Source organism: Peromyscus eremicus, chromosome 4 (assembly GCF_949786415.1).
Source record: "Peromyscus eremicus chromosome 4, PerEre_H2_v1, whole genome shotgun sequence".
NCBI classification, from domain to species: Eukaryota; Metazoa; Chordata; class Mammalia; order Rodentia; family Cricetidae; genus Peromyscus; species Peromyscus eremicus.
The window spans coordinates 103,968,781-103,989,114 of NC_081419.1; the positions used below are offsets into that span (position 1 = coordinate 103,968,781).

General features: G+C 48.8%; 1 protein-coding gene across 1 annotated transcript in view; it reads left to right on the forward strand.

Annotated features, from left to right (window-relative positions):
• Tgm6 (transglutaminase 6) overlaps positions 1-19,016 on the forward strand; it is an 85,794-nt gene extending 66,778 nt beyond the window's left edge. The window contains exons 2-13 of the mRNA XM_059258940.1: positions 1,855-2,099; positions 2,630-2,872; positions 3,917-4,035; positions 5,875-6,003; positions 7,993-8,170; positions 8,618-8,756; positions 10,144-10,247; positions 10,318-10,560; positions 11,895-12,236; positions 17,089-17,243; positions 17,491-17,624; positions 18,774-19,016. Coding sequence (XP_059114923.1) covers positions 1,855-2,099; positions 2,630-2,872; positions 3,917-4,035; positions 5,875-6,003; positions 7,993-8,170; positions 8,618-8,756; positions 10,144-10,247; positions 10,318-10,560; positions 11,895-12,236; positions 17,089-17,243; positions 17,491-17,624; positions 18,774-18,927 — 2,185 coding nt within the window. The 3' untranslated portion in view covers positions 18,928-19,016. The remainder of the gene's footprint in view (positions 1-1,854; positions 2,100-2,629; positions 2,873-3,916; positions 4,036-5,874; positions 6,004-7,992; positions 8,171-8,617; positions 8,757-10,143; positions 10,248-10,317; positions 10,561-11,894; positions 12,237-17,088; positions 17,244-17,490; positions 17,625-18,773) is intronic.
• The last annotated feature ends 1,318 nt before the right edge of the window (positions 19,017-20,334 follow it).

Sequence of the window (20,334 nt, forward strand, 5' to 3'; positions counted from 1 at the left end):
ATCAATTAACCATCAAGAAAATGCCCCATAGACCAAGCTGATGAAGGCAATTCTTTGAGGTTCTATTTCCCCAGATAACTGTAGTTTGTGTCAAGCTGACAAAAACCTAGCTGGCACCCAGGATGGCATAGCAATTCTGGTTTCCCTCATTTAAACTCTGAGGTTAGCAAACTGGTTAAACAGCCACAGATTGCTAATACATCAGCTTTCTTGTCATTAATTTCTTGGAACTGATTTGATGTATATTACTGGCTCCAGTTATGATTTCACAATTATTATATTCCAATTGTACTATAAAAAAGTAAATAAGAAATCAATTTTAGTTCAACATAGTTAAGTATATGAATGCTTGTCACAGCTTTATCAGAACACATGGCATTCTGGTCAGGAGACATGTAACGTACCATGCAGACTTACTCCTGTGGGACGTGGTGGAGACCGAACTCTATTCAAGCAATGTCACTAAATACCTGACATAAAGGAAGGAGGGTTGTTTTTTTTTTAAGTTCATGTTTCAGAAGATTCAGTTTGGCCCTACACATGCCTGAGCATAACATCTTGGTGACAAGAATGTGTGGCAGAAGAGGACTGTTCCCCTTGTGGTGGACAGGAAGCAGAGGGGGGATACAAGAAGGAATGTACTTGTACAACAGTGCCCACGGATATACAAGTACCACAGCCCATTCCTCGTCCCCCTCCAAGTTTTGGTGGGCTGTTGCTGGTAACAATCTACCCTCACAGCAGCTTTTCCCTAAACGTCAGAAGCACCACAGGCTGTTGGGTACCCCAGTACTCAGTATGACACGCAATACCTAAATGAACCGACCTCAAATAGACAAAGAATGAGGATTCTGGGATCAAGGTCAGATCCATCATTCTTCTCTCCCCAAGAGAGGCCCCACCAATTGAAGACTTAGCCTCAATGCCACCTTCCCAAAGACATCTTGTTTGTCACTCTTTAGACTTCATTAGGCCCCTCTGTCCTTGTCCTTTCAGCTCTTGTGTTCCTGACAGCATGTGTCTAAATAGTAATTAGCCAAGTGTGGACTCAACCACTCAGGTGATGCACCTGCTCATTTGGAACATAACGATGAATACTTATTTCTCATGTTTTGAGTGATCTAAATGACAAGAAGTTGTCCTGAGAACCGCTCCAATGGCATCATTATTCCCATTCTACTGAGAAGGAAAGTAAGATATAGACAGTTCAAGGAGAAAGTAGTTCATCCAATAGATGGTCAAGTCAAGCTCTGGTCACTGTAGTTGACTCAGAGGCCCCACCCATGAGCACTGAGCTTTACCATACAATCACTGAAGACAGCACCATGTCTTTCTTGTTCACCAATCTATCTTGGCACCCAGACAGCAAGCTGATAGAAAGAATATGTCACCAGTCTTCGGCATTGGTCTATTCTGCAGATATGAATTAGCCTACTTGCTGAAATTTATTTTTAACTCTAAAATCAATTTTCTTGGCATTTTCTTAGCTATTCACAGACCTCCAGACAATAGCAAAAGAAAGTTGAGGTGGTACATCCATGTTCTCGGGTGAATCTGAACAAGAAACTGCATTCTAGTTTCAACTTTCAGATTTTTGCATTTTGTTTGTGTGAGTTTTTTGCTTGTTTTGTTTGTTTGGGGCTTGGGGTTTTTGTTGTTTTGAGACAGAGTCTGACTATGTAGCTCTGGTTGGCCTGGAGCTTGCTGTGTAGACCAGGCTGGCTCAAACTCACAGAGATCCACCTACCTCGGCTGGGATTCGAGGCCTAAGAACTACAGAATTTAAGTGGTGTTGATGACGAGAACCAATGGTATGTCATAAAGAGACGGACCAGCGCTGACGGGGTGAAGCAGATGGAGGACAGACAGAGACAGATGGAGTTGCCTCAGAAGCTTGAGCTCACTGCTCTCCTCTCCCTGCTCAGGGGTCAGAATCACCAAGGTGGACTGGCAGCATTCAGAAAATGGTGCGGCCCACCACACCCAAGATTACCCTTGCCCTGAGCTGGTGGTTCGAAGGGGCCAGTTATTCAATCTCACCCTGGAGCTGAGTGGAGTCCTGGACAGCGAGGAGGCCCTCATCTTCACTGTGGAGACAGGTAACTGGCCTTGCCGGACCCCCTGGTGGTCCCCAGACTACTGATTTTATGACCAGTAATTTGAGATTCTTCAGTTAGTAGCCCAGGCTTTGGAGGGAAGCGAGTCCCTGGGAAGTGGGCTTCTGATCATTTCCAAGGGAAAGGTGGAAAATGCCACCAGTACACAGCAGCCAGCTGTGTGAGGTAACCTTTCTGGAGCCCTCTGTATGTAAAGGAATCCATGTATGTAAAGGGCTCTTGATGGTCGTGGAAAATACTCACGCACTTTAGGAGCCTAAATCCTTTCTTTTTTCCAGCCAGAGAAGAGGCTAGCTGTCACTTTCTCCTTTGCCCAAGGGATAGCTGAGAGCCAAGGCTGCTGGGAGGTGTCCACTCTCCCCCTGGGCTCCCTGAGCTTGCCCAATCCTTCCCTTTACAGCCTTCCAGCATTCGGAGGATAAACTCTGGGCTTCTAGGCCTATAGCACTTCTGCTTCTCTAAAGCAATCTATTTAATGGCAGAGTCTCTTGATCCCTTCTCCTCCCTGCCAGGGCCCCACGCATCTGAGGCTCTCCACACCAAAGCCATATTCCAGACAGCAGAGCTAGAAATAGGTGACATCTGGACAGCTGCAAAGGGGGAACAGACAGAGAACACCATCACCGTCAGCCTTGGGAGCCCTTCCAATGCAGTCATTGGCCGATACCTGCTGAGTGCCAGGGCCTCTTCCCGCCGGAAACACAGTGACCGCAGGCTGGGCCACTTTATTCTCCTGTTCAATCCCTGGTGCCCAGGTAGGAGCTTCCATAACTGAGACCGAGGGTCCCCTGGAAGATCTGAATTAGCCTACTTGCTGAAATTTATTTTTAACTCTAAAAAATCAATTTTCTTGGCACTTTCTTAGCTATTCACAGACCCCCCCAGATAATATTAAAAGAAAGTTGAGGTGGTACGTCTGTCCATGTCCCCAGAGGCAGATCTATCTGCGGGGGGGGGGGGGGGGGGGCGGGGGCGGGGGGGGGGGAGCCTTAGAAGCAAGATAAGGGATAGGAAGACAAGAGCCGGAACCAGATACAGGTCCCACAATATCAGGCATGACAATAGAACCTGTGTGAGAGGGCCAGGAAGATAGAGGCTTCTGATGTGAGAAGCCAGGAGGTCAAACGGAGGCTGAGAAAAGTAGGAGAAGCTCAAGAGTGGGTAAGAGAGCATCCATGCATGTGGGGCGGGTCAGGCTGCTCTAAGATGCAGAGAGCATCCATGCATGTGGGGCGGGTCAGGCTGCTCTAAGATGCAGAGAGCATCCATACATGTGGAGCGGGTCAGGCTGCTCTAAGATGCAGAGAGCATCCATGCATGTGGGGCGGGTCAGGCTGCTCTAAGATGCAGAGAGCATCCATGCATGTGGGGCGGGTCAGGCTGCTCTAAGCCGCATCCCTGAAGGAGGCTGTCTCCACACCTGCGAGGTGGGAATAATAACAGTGCCTAACTCTTGCAGATGAGGTGGGAATTCATCTGCCTAGTGCAGCAACCTAGTCCCATGACAAGGCCTCGGCAGGAGGTGGCTAGGATCAGGACCTTATTGATGTTTAGAAACTATAAGATGCTATTGGCATCAAGGTGGGACATCAGATGGATCAGGATTGAAAGGGTTAGGCCCTGCTTGGGGGGAAAACAACCACCTAGAAAAGATGTCTTAGCAGAGAGGGGCATGGAGCCAGTAAGCCACTTTCCCTGTCCTGATCATGTCAGCCCTCAGGCTCTCTCATACAGCTAAGCCCTTCCCAGGTCAGTAGGGACAAAGCCCCAGCCCCCATGGCCTGCTGACTGCTTTTCAGAGGACGATGTGTTTCTGGACTCAGAGGAAGAGAGGCAAGAGTACGTGCTTAACGACAGTGGCATCATCTTCCGAGGCGTGGAGAAGCACATCCGAGCCCAGGGCTGGAACTACGGGCAGGTCTTCAGGGGCACAACCAGAGGGGGTGGCCCAGGGCTGGGGTGGTAAAGGCAGCCTGGGAGACTTCTGTCTACCCACCTCTTCCTAGGAGGGGCAAGCTGGGCTGACTTAAGGCAGGCAAATCCATCCATTCATCCATCCATTCATTCATTCATTCATCCAAATACCACCCCTCTACCCCCACTGCCAAGGCCTATCCTGGACCCTTGGAAAGGGGGAGCTACTTTGGATACTGTTTAGAATTAAAAGTCAGTTCTGTGTGGAAATATAAATAGCTTCAATCAGTGGTTCTCAAGCAAGAGCATGCATCAGAGTCACAGGGGATCTCCTAAAATCACAGGTGGCCAGGTTCCTCCCTCAGAGAGTTTGATTTAAGCAGCTGTAGGGCCAGGCCTAGGAATCTGCATTTTAAACATGTCATGCAGACACTGTTGGTCTGAGACTGCTTTGAGAGCCCATCCATGTCTTAAGAAATCTGGTTCCAGTCCCCACTGTAGACCCCAAAACTCACAGACGCCCAAGTCCCTTCTCGAAGAGACAGGTTTGTGTGGGGCCTGGATACCCATGTGTGTTTGGTCACTTCCAAAACAGTGGAGCCGGGCGGTGGTGGCGCACGCCTTTGATCCCAGCACTCGGGAGGCAGAGCCAGGCGGATCTCTGTGAGTTCGAGGCCAGCCTGGGCTACCAAGTGAGCTCCAGGAAAGGCGCAAAGCTACACAGAGAAACAGAGAAACCCTGTCTCAAAAAACCAAAAAAAAAAAAAAAAAAAACCAAAACAGTGGAAATGCTAAACAGTCATGCTGATTGTTCAAGGAATGACAAGGGAAAAAACCATACATATATCCAATTCAGACATAAGGATACAGAACCTACACACATATGGCTGACTGTAGCTACAAGACCAGTCCCAGTGGGTGAAGAAAATGGGGGGTGTATGGAATGAAGCAAAAGCAGCACAGGAGAAGGTGAAAGGAACCGCATATGGGAAGATAGATAGTAGGTTCGGGTCCGCAGAGTTGGGCAAGACCTAAATGGGCAGGAGGGGTGTGGGCAGGAGGGGGGTGGGCAGGAGGGGGGTGGGCAGGAGGGGTGTGGGCAGGAGGGGGGTGGGCAGGAGGGGTGTGGGCAGGAGGGGTGTGGGCAGGAGGGGTGTGGGCAGGAGGGGGGTGGGCAGGAGGGGTGTGGGCAGGAGGGGGGTGGGCAGGAGGGGGGTGGGCAGGAGGGGGGTGGGCAGGAGGGGTGTGGGCAGGAGGGGGGTGGGCAGGAGGGGGGTGGGCAGGATAGGGAGCAGCCCAAGCAACTGAGAGTAGAAATCAAGGGAGCATGGGGTCTGCTAAAGGACTCTGCTGGTGGAGACTCCACATGGGACTTGACTGCCTGACTAAGGACAGGCTGGGGGTCAAAAGCACTAAGGGCTCAGGGACTGGTCAGGGATAATACACTGGAAGTTGAGGGTCCATCTAAAGAGTTGCCACCCCTAGCAACAACATCTTCCTACCATGGGAGCCCAGTGCTGTTAAACCTTCCAGATTCTCAGAGATAATTTGAATGGAAAATCCTAGTTGTTAAATGTAATCAACTGGTCCAAACGTCCATGAAACATGTAGTGCGAAGGAGTGTGTCAGTAAAGTAGGTATGTGGCTCAAGGACCATCATGGGGAGTCTTGGGAAGGTTGAGCTTCTGGTTCCAAGATGATCCTTTGAAGAAGGATTTTTAATGTCCCCAGGGGGAGTTGGTGCAAACTGATACAAACACAAGCCACAGATCAGGTGGGGCTGCGGGAGGGCCTAGAATACGGATAAGACCCTGGCCTCTGAGTACAGCTTTTCTGGGAGCAGTTTGAAGAGGACATCCTGAACATCTGCCTCTCCATCCTGGACCGAAGTCCTAGTCACCAGGATGACCCAGCCACGGATGTGTCCCACCGCCATGACCCAGTCTATGTTACCAGAATCATCAGTGCTATGGTAAGGAGGCCACTACCATCCTTACATAGCCTTCCTTCAAGGATACCCCAAACTAGTCCCAGCACCAAACCCTAAGAATCTTACCAAGTCACCTCTTGCTTTCCGTACTGCTGCATAACCAACCACACCCAAAGTCTGTGCTGTCAAACCCTGTGTTACAGTTAATTCTGTAGGTCAAGAATTTGGCAGGATACCATGGGACTGGCTTACCCCAGCTCCTGGATGCTTCTGCTGGGGGTTCCTGGATGGTTGTGGCTCCATCCCCAAGGTGGTTGGCTAGAGTCATCTATCTCAAGCCTTTAGCTCTGGTAGTTGGGGGCTCCTTGTTTCCTGCCCATGCCATGCCTGCTGGACTTCCCTACCCTCACTCAGGCCTCCAGGCTGGTGGGGACTGGAAACTGGGACTGGCCAGTGATCTCACTTCTGTGGTCAAAGCAGTCCCAGGACATTTCAGGCAAAGATGTATGGGCCCAGGCCCCACTTCTCCAGGGAAGCAGTATTTACTTTAACTGATCATAAGCTGGAGGCTACAGGTCACAAAAGGCCGGAAGAGAGCCTATTATTTTTCTATTATTTTTTTATTTCTTTAATTAAAATGCAATTACATCATTATACCCCTTCCCTTTCTGCCCTCCAGTCCCTCCATGTACCACTGCCCCTGCTCCCTCTCAAAAGCATAGTCTCTTTTCTTCCATTGTTATTGGGGTGTGTATGTGTGTGTGGTGCTAAAATACATACTATTTAAATATATAAATGCAACCTGCTTAGTCTGTTTAGTGTTACTTGTGTGTATATGATTTTAGGACTGAGCACTTGGTACTGTATAACAAATTAGGGAGCTCACCCCTGGGGAAGACCATTTCTCCCGGTCTCATCACTTCCCCCTTCTGAGTTAGCATGTCTATGGGGGTTGTAGTTCAGGTCCTGTTTAGGCAGCCATACTGTTGAAGTATCATGGGTGTAGCTTCCCCGTCGTTTCCAGGAGACACAATCTCACAGCAGCTTTCCTGGTCCTCTGAGAGAGTCTCTCATTAATAGCAGCCTCAATCCCATGTGGGTGTCAAGGTCATGGGATTCTAAAAGTAAAGCTGTATTTCTCAGATAACCTTGGTCCCCCAAGACCTCAGAGTGATGATCGAGTCAGAGTCAACACCAGTGAAGGATCCCGGGCTGCAAGTCACAGCAAGTCCTGAACTCAGGGATCACCCCTTTGCTAACCCAGTTAGGCAGGTCCCCTAATCCCTTGGAATTTCACTTTTCTCCTCTGGGGAAAAGGGACACAGCTGATACAGGAAGATAAAAGACCTTACACTGGACTTAAAACAAGTTAACTCTCTTGACGTAAAATCCTTAGGACCGTGCTTGACACAGAGTGGCGTTCAGCAGGCACCAGACTACCGCTATGATTACAGTACCACAGGCAGCCCCAAATTTAACTAACATACAGATATTTAAAGCAGGAAATGCTCCCAGATCGTAGATGATTTTTGACAACAGACTATCCAAATTGAAGATAATTGAAAATTATAAGTTGTGTAAAAATGGGCTTTATTTTTTAAAATAATTTTCTTTTATTAAGAGATTTTCTATTCATTTTACATACCAACCACAGATTCCCCTGTCCTCCCTCCTCCCACCCCCAGCCTTCCCCCTCAGCCCACCCCCATTCCCGCCTCCTCCAAGGCAAGGTCTCCCAAAAATAGGCTTTATTTAGTTTTGTGTTTGGGGAGGCATTTGAGATCAAACTCCAGGCCTCTTGCATGCCAATCATATGCTGTACATTCTAGACACACACACACACACACACACACACACACACACACACACACACACACACACACAGTGGTATTATAAGAAAGCAGTGTGCCCTAACTTTCAGGCAACTTAAACCCGTTGGCGACCCCACTGACTTGGGATTCCAAATGCAGATGATTTGACAATGAAGGTGAGATGCCAGCCCAGTGACTGACTCACACCCTCTCTGCCCAGGTGAACAGCAATAATGACCGGGGTGTGGTACAAGGCCAATGGCAGGGCAAATATGGCGGTGGCACCAGCCCACTGAACTGGCGTGGCAGTGTGGCCATCCTGCAGAAGTGGTTCAAGGGCAGATACAAACCAGTCAAGTACGGCCAGTGCTGGGTCTTTGCTGGAGTCATGTGCACAGGTAGGGGAAGAAAAGCCTCTCAGCAACACGTACACCCCTTGGTTTGCATGTGTTTGCATAGGTCTGCATGTACCTCGATCAGTTTTCATTAATGAAGAGGAAAGAGAAATCAGGTTAAAGAACCGAGAAAACAAACAGTCCGTTTCTTTGGCATTTGGTCTTTTATTTAGCATAAATCCTCCCTCTGCCTCGATCTCATTGGTTGTCATGGGTCAGCCCTGTGGTCGTCAGATCCCCTCAGAAAGGTTCATGGCATTGCTGTGTGGACCTAAAACCTCCCTACCCAGACAAGGGTGACAGTAGTATCTCCAGCAAAGCCCTCTGAGAGACTCCAGAGGACTTGGTGGTTCTGAGAGAGGAGAGCCACAGTAGAGACCAGGGACTGAGGCGAGAGGCGGAGCAGGGTGCATCGAGCTGGGCACCTCCCTCTGACCCACTACTCCACAGTCCTCAGGTGCCTGGGGATCGCAACCAGGGTGGTGTCCAACTTCAACTCAGCCCATGACACTGACGGCAACCTGAGTGTGGACAAATATGTGGACTCTTTTGGACGGACCCTGGAGGACCTGACAGAAGACAGCATGTGGTAGGTCCTGGGCCACTGAGCATCGGGGTCAGGGGCTGCCCAGTCCAGTCCTGAGTACAGGATCCTTCTTTCCTCTCCTTATACAAACCTCTCTTCCTGATGTTGTCACCTCCCTTGGCCCCCAGATGTTTACCAATGTATTTTTCAGTGAGAGCGGCCTCCCCAGAGGATTTCACTGCCGCCTTAACACCAGCTCAGTAAAGCAGGATCTGGTTTCCCTCTGCTGCCTGTCTGCCGTGTAGCCTTGTGCAAGTAACACCACTGTTCCTAATCTCATATTCTCACTGTGAGCACAGGAAGCTGAAAACAGTCAAGACCTCCTCACCAGGGCCTACATAATGTCTGCACAGCCCACACCCTACCTACCCTCTTGTTTATCACTCCCAAGATACTTACACATCTCCTAGTTCTTGAGTACAATTTCCTGTCTCCTGACCTTTGTCTACACTATTCCTCCTACCCAGAATACTGTTCCCTTCAGTCTTTCTCTGGCTGATTCCTTTGAATATCGGCCTCATCTTAGAAGTCGTTTACCTAGAGTAGGTTTCCAGCATGTTTCCAGCAGCCGTTCTCTGGTATAAGCCCCTCATTTTCTGCACAGTATTTATTACTGTTTGCGGGTCCCTGTCTTCCTGTCATCTTCATTAAAATAAAAACACACACGTGTGTACACAAGGATATACACATATGCACATACTTACACACACTGGTACACAGAGAGACACACACACACATAAATACACACAGACACACACACATATATATACTTACATATATATATATGTATGTATGTATGTATGTATGTAAGCACACAGAAACAAAACATACACCAACATACAAGTAGGAAGATGTATAAACACATGAAAAAACCAAAAACATGCAAACACACAGGCATACAAATATACCCCAACGTACAAGCTCTCATACACACAAGGTCAAAAATACCCACAAACTTGCATGCATGCAGGTGCAGGAACACACAAGCACACACAAACGTAAAAGCCCTCAGGCACACAAGGGCATAAACACACACAAATATGCAAGCATGCAGACACACAAGCATAGAAGCACACACACATACAAACATGCAAGATGCACACTTATGCACACATGCACACGCACACATACTTACATTAGCCAGGCAGTGTGAGCTGCGTGGGGGCAAGATCTTTGGTCTTACCTACAGCTGTATTTCTGGTATCTTGAAGGCAGGTTGTTGGTATGTGTACACACAATCATGCACACACAAATGTGAATGTGTCCATCAGAGCAAGTGAATGAGTGGGTCATGGGGTGCAGCCCCAACACTGGCTGGTCTGCAGTAGGGACTTCCCTTCTCTGGGCCTCTTGTATGCACACAGCCGCCTTGCCCGTGTGTCTCTGGCAGGAATTTCCATGTCTGGAATGAAAGCTGGTTTGCACGACAGGACCTGGGCCCCTCCTATGATGGCTGGCAGGTTTTGGACGCCACACCCCAAGAAGAGAGTGAAGGTAGGGATCGTTGGGTGGGCCCAGACCCCCTTGGCAGCACACTGCTCATCCTATTCCTTCTCCTGCCCAGGCATGTTCCAGTGCGGCCCTGCCTCAGTCACCGCCATCCGTGAGGGTGATGTGCACCTAGCCCACGATGGCCCCTTCGTCTTTGCCGAGGTCAACGCAGACTACATCACCTGGCTGTGGCATGAGGACAAGAGGCGGGAGCGCGTGTACTCAGACACGAAGAAGATCGGCAGGTGCATCAGTACCAAGGCAGTAGGCAGTGACTCTCGGGTGGACATCACAGGCCTCTACAAGTATCCAGAAGGTGGGCGCCATGGAACAGACTTTATCAGCCTCCCCATGATGGTCTGTGGGCTGTAGGAGGCCCACGGAAAATCTGGAGCCGGATCCCCTCCAAATGTGAGGATGGCCGCAGTAGCTGCAGTTCGGCGCTGTCTATGCTGCCGGTACCTGCCTTCTCTGCTCGCTGCACACCTCTTCTGGGCTAGCTTTCCCATATACAGCAAGAATAGTGTTGTTTCCTCCAACGCTTGCCATATGCCAAGGATTGCACAGGCATGCACATGGGTTAACAGTTGTACCGAGTGATCGTGGAGACAGGAGCAGGAGGTAGCAATGGCACAGGTCGGAAACAGGGACTGGGCACAGCGCAAACAACAGTAGCTGTCACTGGAGTCTGTCACCGTCACCTTCCAGTCCTCTGCCACAGCCCTAGTCCCTGGTTACGGAAGAACTTGCATTTGTTGGGGCCCAAAAACAAGATGGGTGTTTTCCTCATCGCCACCTCCAACACTGTACACTGACGATCTCCTTTTCCCATAGGGCAGCAGGTCCCTGGATGGGGTGGTAATCTGACCCATACGGCCAGTCACTTATGTTTGTTAAGACATGCTGCCAAGTGATTAAGATCTGGTTCAAACTGGAATCAGAGTTTGTCCCTGCTGCTTCCTGAGCACAAACCAGAGCAGGGATGCTAACAGTTATAGGAAGGAGGGTGAGTCTGTTTTGGATGTCTCCGCCAGGGCTGGTGTACCCACCACAGCATGCCCTCCAGGTATTGCCCAGACAATCTGAGGCACCCTAACACTGGTGAGACTGTGGGTAGGATGCTCCACGTTTACACCCCAAACCTCGCCTCGACTCTCTCGAGCATCCATACCTCACGGGCACCAGCATTGTCTTAGTTCCCATCTCTGCCAGAAATCTCCACCCTTCTGTCCTCTTGTTGCATCAGGATAGGCAGTGGGTGGGGAGAGCTGATGTGCCATCTGCAGAGACTTTCTGGAATTCAGAATGTGGAGTCTTGGGATGGTTTTTGGCCTGAGAAGAAATCAGCATCCCCTTACATGATGGCAATAATGAGTTTCTTTTCACCCAGTTGTCAGAGATGCTGAAAACCTGCATTTTTATGTGAAATTTCCTGACCTGATGTGTTAGCAACTGTTGTAAAGTATATTTAAACAGAGAAGCGAACATGGGCATTTGGCAAAGGGCTCCCTATGATTCTTGAGCTTCCATTTCAAGCCCTCATGGGAATATAAAGTGGTGACTAGTGGTGGGTTTGCCCAGAGCAACAGAGTCTGGACCTGGGTTGAGGGAGAGTGTGCTGCCTGTGTCTGACGTAAGGATGCCCTGCAGGGTCCCGGAAGGAGAGGCAAGTGTACAGCAAAGCTGTGAAGAAACTGCTCAGCATCGAAGCCTGGGGGAGGAGGAGGCGGATCCGCAGGGCCGGTGTGCGCGGTGTCTGGCGCGATGACCTCCTGGAACCGGCCACCAAACCCAGCATCACTGGCAAGTTCAAAGTGTTGGAGCCGCCAGTGCTCGGCCAGGACCTGAAGCTAGCTCTGTGCTTGACCAGCCTCACCTCCAGGGCCCAGCGGGTCCGAGTCAATCTAAGTGGTGCTACCATCCTCTATACCCGCAAGCCCGTGGCAGAGATCCTGCGTGAATCCCACACAGTGAAGCTGGGACCACAAGAAGGTAAGGTCAGGGTGGCCTAGTGGGACCTGGCCAAGCCAATACACCTCCTTTTCCAAGTCGACTGGGGGATGGGCAGCAGTGAGGGAGACTCCCAGATTGACGTTCATCTCCAGGAAGGATAGCCCGAAGCTTTGATGTCAGTGCCTGTCTCTTGCCCCCACTTTACAGATAAGAAAATTGAAGGTCAGGGGAGGAAATCATGACCGCGTGGCTCACTTGACTGTAATGGCAACACAAGCCCACAGTCATCCAGTGGCAAACTGGCCTTAGGGGTGAGGTGACCTGTCACCTAGTCATCACAACCAAAGTGATTATTTACAGACTAAATAAGCACATGCCGGGAGCATGTCATAGTATACAGGACGTGCTCTGTGTCACTCTTCCAAAGTCCACACACATCCTAGATACCAGCAAGGGCTCCATCCTTCAGAGAAGTAGACCCACACCCAGAGTTCAAATTCACACCTGGTACATGCGGCAGCAGGACCCGAACCCAGGCAGCCAGGCTTGGAGGAACTCCCGACCCAGGGCAGAGAGGGCCTAGGGTTCCGCACCTGGAACACCGCCAGCGCCAGCACCTCAGCACTCAGCCTTGGTCTCCAGGCTGCACAGGAGATGGTTCATGCCATGCCGGGGATGCTCACTTGGTGGAGCATTAGCCTAAAGCCACAGTTGGCATTTCACTGTGAAATGGCGAGGCCCTGGGCCTTTAGAAAGGGTTTGAATGGTTTTCAACTGGCCTGTTGCTTTTCTTTCCATCAGTCAGGGATGTTTCTCATGAGCCCTGAACACATCACGCGTTATGCGTGATTACCCAGATGGCCCCGTTTGTTTGCTCCTCCTTCCTTTCCCACTTCGTCTCTCTCCTTGTTCTGTCTCTCCCTCACTCTTCGCACATGTCGTCCCTCTTTCTGTCTCCCTAGCTGTGTGTCGCTCTTCTCTCTGTATGTATGTCTCCCATTTCTGTCTCTGTCCTTACGTGTCTTTCCTAATTCTCTAAATACACAGGTGCGTTGTGTACGTCTGTGCGTATCATCAGTCTGTCTCACTTCTCTTACCCCTGTCTGGATCCTAAGGATACAGCTGAACAGGGTTTGATCGCTGTCACCCCTCTGGACCTGTCCCTTGCAAATACACCTCGTGGGCTTACACAGGCTAACAACGCACGAAGGAGGTACCACACGCTTTTTAGCTCTTTTTGTCATTTCTTGTCACAAAAATCCAAATCACAAAATAACACTTTGTACTGGAATAAATTAACATCTCCTGGCTTTTAGCGTTTTTTTTCATGTTGAAAATAATACATATTCATTAAAGAACTCAAAAGCAAACAAGAAAATCGCCTCTCATCTCACCACCTACCTACAAACTGTTGACAGGTTTCCCTTCTAAACGCTCCCTGCCTGTTTGCCTTGTGAAAAGCACAGTTCTAATTAAATGTCGCCACGCTGTGCACTCTTCCTAGTATATCATAGCTCACTTTATAAGCTCTTCATAGGTATCCTTTTACTGAACTTAATTTTTTTTTTAACAAAATCAAGGTTTTTTTTTTTTTTTTTTCAAAGACCAGCTTTAGGCTTGGTTGATTTTCAATACTGATTTATTTTTTTTTTTGGCTTTAACTTCCATTGATTTCCACCCTAATTAATGTCATTCCCTTTCTCTTTCTTTTGTGTTGTGCTCTTTTTGTATGATTCCTTTCTTCTTTTCTTTGTCTGGTGGTTGGTTGCTGTTCTACTGCAGATTGAGTGTGGAGCTTTATGCTTTGAAGGCTCTTCACCCTGAGTAACATCCCTGCCCCCTCCACGTTTTCATTTTATTTTGAGACAGGGTCTCACCAGTTTGCCCAGGCTAGCCTTGACTCACCCTGTAGGCTCAGCAGGCTTTGAATTGTGGTCCTCCTACTTCAGCCTCCCAAGTAGCGATGGTTGTAGACCCATGACACCAGGCCAGCTCTTAGACTCCTCTTCTTCTGGTATATGTTGGCTTTAATTTTTCCATTTTCCTGTGGATACCTAGATTAATAATTTTCAATCTGCCATACACACACACACACACACACACATACACACACACACACACACACACACACACACTAAAAATTTCCTTCTACGCACCATTTTCGACATTCCTCACAAAGTATTTTTATTTTCATTTTGTTTAAAATATTTAAAATTTTATCTTGTCATTTCTTCTTCGGCTCATATTCTTTCAGAAGTGTATTGAGCTAGGCACAGTGGAACAAATATCTAATCTAGTGGTCAGGAGGCTTATGCAGATAGAGCATGAGTTTAAGGCCAGCCTGAGTTAAGTAGCAAAGCTCATCTTTTTTATGTAAAGTAGCATATCCCCTAATCCCCAGCATTGTGGATTTTCCAGTTCTCTTTGTTATTGTTTTCTATTAGATTCCCCGTGGTCTGAGGACACACGCTGCATTATTTCTATTTTTTACAGTTATTAAGATGTTATTTATGAATTTAGAGTATAATCTGTCTTGGTGAATGTTCCATGTGAGCTTGAGAAGAAAGGGTATCTGCTGTGCTGGATGGATATTCAGTCTCTGTTTATTACTTCCGGCTGGCTGAGGTGCTGTGGAGAATCACTACTTGAGGGAAAGAGACTCAGTGTTTCTTAACTGAGAATGGAGTTCATGACTGGGGACCTGCACTTCATGAGGGGCCAGCTTCCTCAGGGTCTGAACTGGGACCAACACTCTGCCCAAGTGCATCACTGGCAGCATACGTTGGTTCTCCAAGATGGAACTTTGCATTCCAATGAGTTTCCAGTTGATTCTGATGATGCTGGTCCCAGGACCACTCTTGAAGAATCATGGTCTATGACCAGGAAAGAAGTAAATGATAAATATAAAGTATTTGGCCTAATTATCTAATGAACATATATTATCCACATCTTCATTATTTTTTATATTACTGTAAGTTGGGGATAATAGTTATAACATCTATGCATGAACTAAAAGGATTTTATTAGTTCATCCATGAAAGTGCTTCTAGGTTCCCAGTACACCCTAGTCCTTTAATCAAAGTTTGTTTCCAAAATTATTATTATTGTAGCAAGGATTCTTCTAGTAATAACCCAGTAATGTAAGGGAGCCCAGCAAACAAGGGAGAATCTGTTTTGTATGGTTCAGGGAATGATCTACTATAACATATTTTCTGTTCTAATGAGTGAATTTACTAAGTAATCGAGAGAGAGAGAGAGAGAGAGAGAGAGAGAGAGAGAGAGAGAGAGAGAGAGAGAGAGATTCAAACTGAGCGCTCACAAAAACCCAGCAAAGGAGCTGGAGAGATGGCTCAGCAGTTAAGAGCATCGGCTGCTCTTCCAGAGGACCCAGGTTTGATTTCCAGAGCCCACCTGGTGGCTCATAACGATCTGTAGCTCCAGACCCAGGGGATCTGATGCCATCTGTCCTCCACCAGCACCACGCATGCAAGTGGTGCAGGCCAAACCCACCCACACATTAAATGAAACTTTAAAATAAAAAAAAAAAGTTTGAAACATTCACCAGAAATCAACTGGGAAAACCCCTTTAAGGCAGCCAGCTGGAATCCCCAATCAAGAGAGTCAGGACAGAGTAGTGTCCCCTCTGGTGAGGTGTCCAAGTGAAAGAACAAAGCTACAGCTGAAGAGACTATGGCCAATTCTGGTGCTCACAACATCCAACAGAAACTAACCGGGGAGGTTGAGGCTGACAAGTGAGTTCCCGATTGAGCTTTCTCTCCATGACTGAGTGTCCCCTGGCTGAACTTGTGATGTCTCTTTCCCACTTCAGGCTCCTTCAGATTGTGTGATAAACAGTGGTAATGTCAGTTGGAAATGGTTTGCCTTCCAGCTCTTCTCAAGGACACAGTGTTTCACTCTTGGGGTATTTTGTTATTCCCTCCCCCTCCTTGTCACAGACTGAAGTAGAGCAGCCCATCCCCAGACCTTGGAAGACACTTTGAGACCAACATGTTTGTGTGTGAAATGGGGAAGGGGACAACCACACTTCTGAAGCCAGCTTCTCAGTGACTCTAAACAACATGTGACAATTTACCAATAGAATGTGCCTTATAGCATCTTAACACAGAGATCAACCTCCTGGCATACAGGAGCAGCATGCTGTATGCAAAACTCTGAGCTAACGGGGACATTTAAGGATCTTCCCTAAGTAAAAACCCAAATGCTTTTGGGGTCAGAAGTAAAAGGAAAATAAGCGGCAGGACAATAGATTATTACAGAGCCCGGGGCAAGCAAAAGAGGACTCACTGCATATGTGCACATGTACACACACGAGATAAATAGAGGTCAAAAGATCCAAATAGAGCCAACAGTTAGCTATGGCTTGTAGTGAGCTCCGCAAGAAGAGAATGCCTAGGCAAGGTGTGTGTGGCTGGGGAGAGGGAGACACACACAGAAGATCTAGACCATGGGAATTCAAGTATGAGAGTACTGGCAGGGAATATGAGTGAAGCCTGCCACAGCTGACTAAAGTCAGCCCTTCATGGCCAAGCAGTGCTTGGAGACATTACAAGGAAGTTGCCCCCATGAGTTTGAAAGTTGACGGCCATTGTTTGATCTCTCTTCTCTGGACCTGATATCTAAAAAGCACCCAATAGACAGTCAATAAATTCCAGGTGGGACGGACAGATGGTGTATCACACATTTCCATCTTGAATAATTATGAAGAGTTCGTGCAGCTGTCTGGGCACTCTTGGAGTGACAGCCTGGTATCCTGATACTCCCTGGCCTAGATTTGAACCCAGTTGTACATGGATTCTTGCTGTGGGACTTTGGGTAAGAAAACACCCTCTCTGAGCCTTGGGTTTAGTTTCCTGTATGCTCTGCCTTTCAGAGAAGAAGATCCCAGTCACAATATCTTACTCTCAGTACAAAGAAGATCTGACGGAGGACAAGAAGATCCTTTTGGCTGCCATGTGCCTTGTCAGTAAAGGAGAGAAGCTCCTGGTGGAGAAGGACATTACTCTGGAGGACTTCATCACCATCAAGGTGACTCCTGTCCACATGCCACCCTGTTTCTGACAGGGCTGATGGAGGGTTTTCAACACTGGGGTCTGAGCCTCGGGCATCAGCCTCACCTCTCAAGGGTGGAGAAGACTGTGGCATTCTCGCAGGGTGTGTGGAGGCAGAGGTGGTTACGAGTGATGCCACATTCTCTGGCCCAGCCTGAACCATGGGCTTCGGGGAAGTGGGGATGCAGAGGATGCTGGGTGACTCACGGATGCTGCCTCTCCAGGTGCTGGGCCCAGCAGTGGTAGGAGTGGCAGTTGCTGTGGAAGTGTTGGTGATCAACCCCCTCTCAGAGAACGCGAAGGACTGTAAGCTGATGGTAGAAGGCAGTGGCCTTCTCCAAGGACAGCTCAGTATTGAGTAAGTGATGGACTGTTGATTGACAAGGACAGGGCTGGGCCAAGAACAGGTACTGAGGAGGTAGCAGGAGAGACTCTGGGCTTTGGGGACACACCTATTACCCACAACATCAGCCTTTATTCATTTAACCATTACTTCACTTGCCTAGCAGATCGATCATTCACACATATTACTTATATTTTCATTCATTTACCCGCTTGCTTAATGTTCACTTGCTGTCTTGAATTTTTTTATTTATATATGAGTGTTGTGCTATATGCATGCCTGTGTGCCGTGCGTGCCTGGTCCCCACTGAGTCCAGAAGAAGGCACTGGGATCCCATGGATCTGGAGTTACATTTGGTTATGAGCCACCATGTGGGTGCTGGGAATCAAACCCAGGTCCTCTGGAAAGCAGCCAGTGTTCTCAGCCTCTGAGCCAACTCTCCAGCCCTATTTGCTGTCTTTTATTCATTCATTACCCACTCTTTTATTCATATTTTCGCTCATCGGTTATTCATTCACTCAGCTCAGTTTTGACTGGTTCATTCATTAGCCACCCACTGTTTACTTTGCTCTCTCATTTACCCGCTCTTTCATGTATTCATGCATTTACTCACTACTCAATACACTCCTTGGTCACACTAATCTGTGCTCCGAGCCACATGGACGTTATTAGGGACACTAAGATGGCTGTTACCATGAGAAGAGTATGAGGGATGAACCCCTACATTCTAGGGGACCAGAGACAGCCCTTGAGAGAAGGTGGGGTGGGGTTAAGGAGAAGTTTTGGTGCCACTGGCATTTGGAATGGTCCCTAAATGATAACGATAACATGAGGCATTTTTCTGGCATAGACAAGGAAGACAGGGTTCCCAGGCACAGGTCTCTGATGCAAAGGGAAGGTCTCCTTAAGGGGAGGCTCTGGTTCCTGTGTGTTAGGAAGGGAAGGGCAGCAAGGTAGTAGGAATGCTAGAGCCAAAAGCCAAGGAGAGAAGTGCAAGGCTCGCTCAGGGCCAGCACCAGAGAGGGAAGAGCATGGCCGAAGGGGAGAGATGTGAGCGATAGACGAGGGTAATGCTCTTGAACCCGAGGATCCGGGCAAAGCCAGGCAGGCTAGACTCAAGGAGAGAGGACTGACTGTCTGCCTTCCCCCTGCTCTTGCCTCCAGGGTGCCCACCTTGCAGCCTCAGGAGAGGGCCTTGATCCAATTCAACATCACCCCTTCCAAGAGTGGCCCAAGGCAGCTGCAGGTGGACCTCGTCAGCTCACAGTTCCCGGACATCAAGGGCTTTGTGATCATCCACGTGGCCACAGCCAAGTGAGGGGCCTCGAGTGACTTGGGGAGAATTCTGTCCATCTGCTTGTTTCTCCCACATAAGAGCCAGGAGTCCGGGTTAGCCCTGCTTCTGTCTTTGCCCCCCTTCATGAGTTTAGGCAAGGTCCTTCCCAGGGCACTGATGCACTGCACTCGGTAATCCTTCCCTTCAGGACAAGGGGTGATGTCAGAGCTGAGGGATCCTCCAGCTCTTGTCACCTTTCTGCTGGAAGAATGGTGTGGCCCAGCCTCCCCAGAGCCTCGGCCTAGTTAGATCTGCCAGCTCAGCCCAGGCAGCTCACTGCTCCTTGCTTTTCTCTCTTCAAATGTCCTGGCCACACTTGGGCCCAAGAATTCTACAGGCCAAAGCACGACCATTACAGAGGAGCCTTCCTGAAGCCAGAAAGCAAAGCAGAAGCAGAACTGAGATCCATGCCAGTCCCCCGACTGTCACCCCAAACTCGTGTTCTTAAAAAAGCACTGGATTCTAAGCAACAGGTGTGCCGCTCAGTGGAGACACTGATTCTGGATTGGAGGGGCTAAGGCTGCCTGGAGGCAACTGAAGAAGACAAAGGAGTCCTCCCCTAAACTCGGCAGCATGGATGTGCTCCGGCTCTGGCCGTCCTGGAGTCCTCCCCTAAACTCGGCAGCATGGATGTGCTCCGGCTCTGGCCGTCCTGGAGTCCACAGAACCACCCTGGGTCAGTCAGCCACTCTTTCTTGGAACCAGGATGGCTGGCACTGTGCAGATCCTACACTTGAGTCAAAGCGGGACCCTGATGCCTGGGATAAGGACAGAGCAGTCACCACTGGGCCATGAAGAATATGACACAGGATATGGAATTTAGCACTGAAATTTATGGACAGCCCAAGGAATTAAAACTAAGCTACAGTTTAAGGACTCTGAACAACACAACAGGCGCATTTGCAACAGATACACATGAAGACGAGGGAGCTGGAGACACGGCTCAGCAGCTAAGAGCACTTTCTGCTCTCCTAGAGGGCCTGAGTTTGGTTCCCAACCCCATGTCAGACAGCTCACAACCTCCTGTAACTCCAGCTCCAGGGGTCCAACACTTTTGGCCTTTGTGGGCACCTGTACTTAGGTGCACACACACCCTCCTCCCAAACACATGCAATTGAAATAAATATTTTTTTTTAAATACAGATGAGAATAATTTATGTTGGGAGTCTAGCAAATACACGGTATTTGCTAGATGTTTCTTGTGGCACTCCATACAAGTACTTCTCTGACAATTCTACAAAACGTGAGATGAGACTTAGAGGCCAGATGAGTAGATGTGCCAAGAGGTTTGAAGGGAGAGGACTGCCATGAGTTCAAGGCCAACCTGGGCTACAGAGTGAGTTCAGGCCAGCCTGAGCCACAGCATATTGACCGACAAGTCACCTGGGG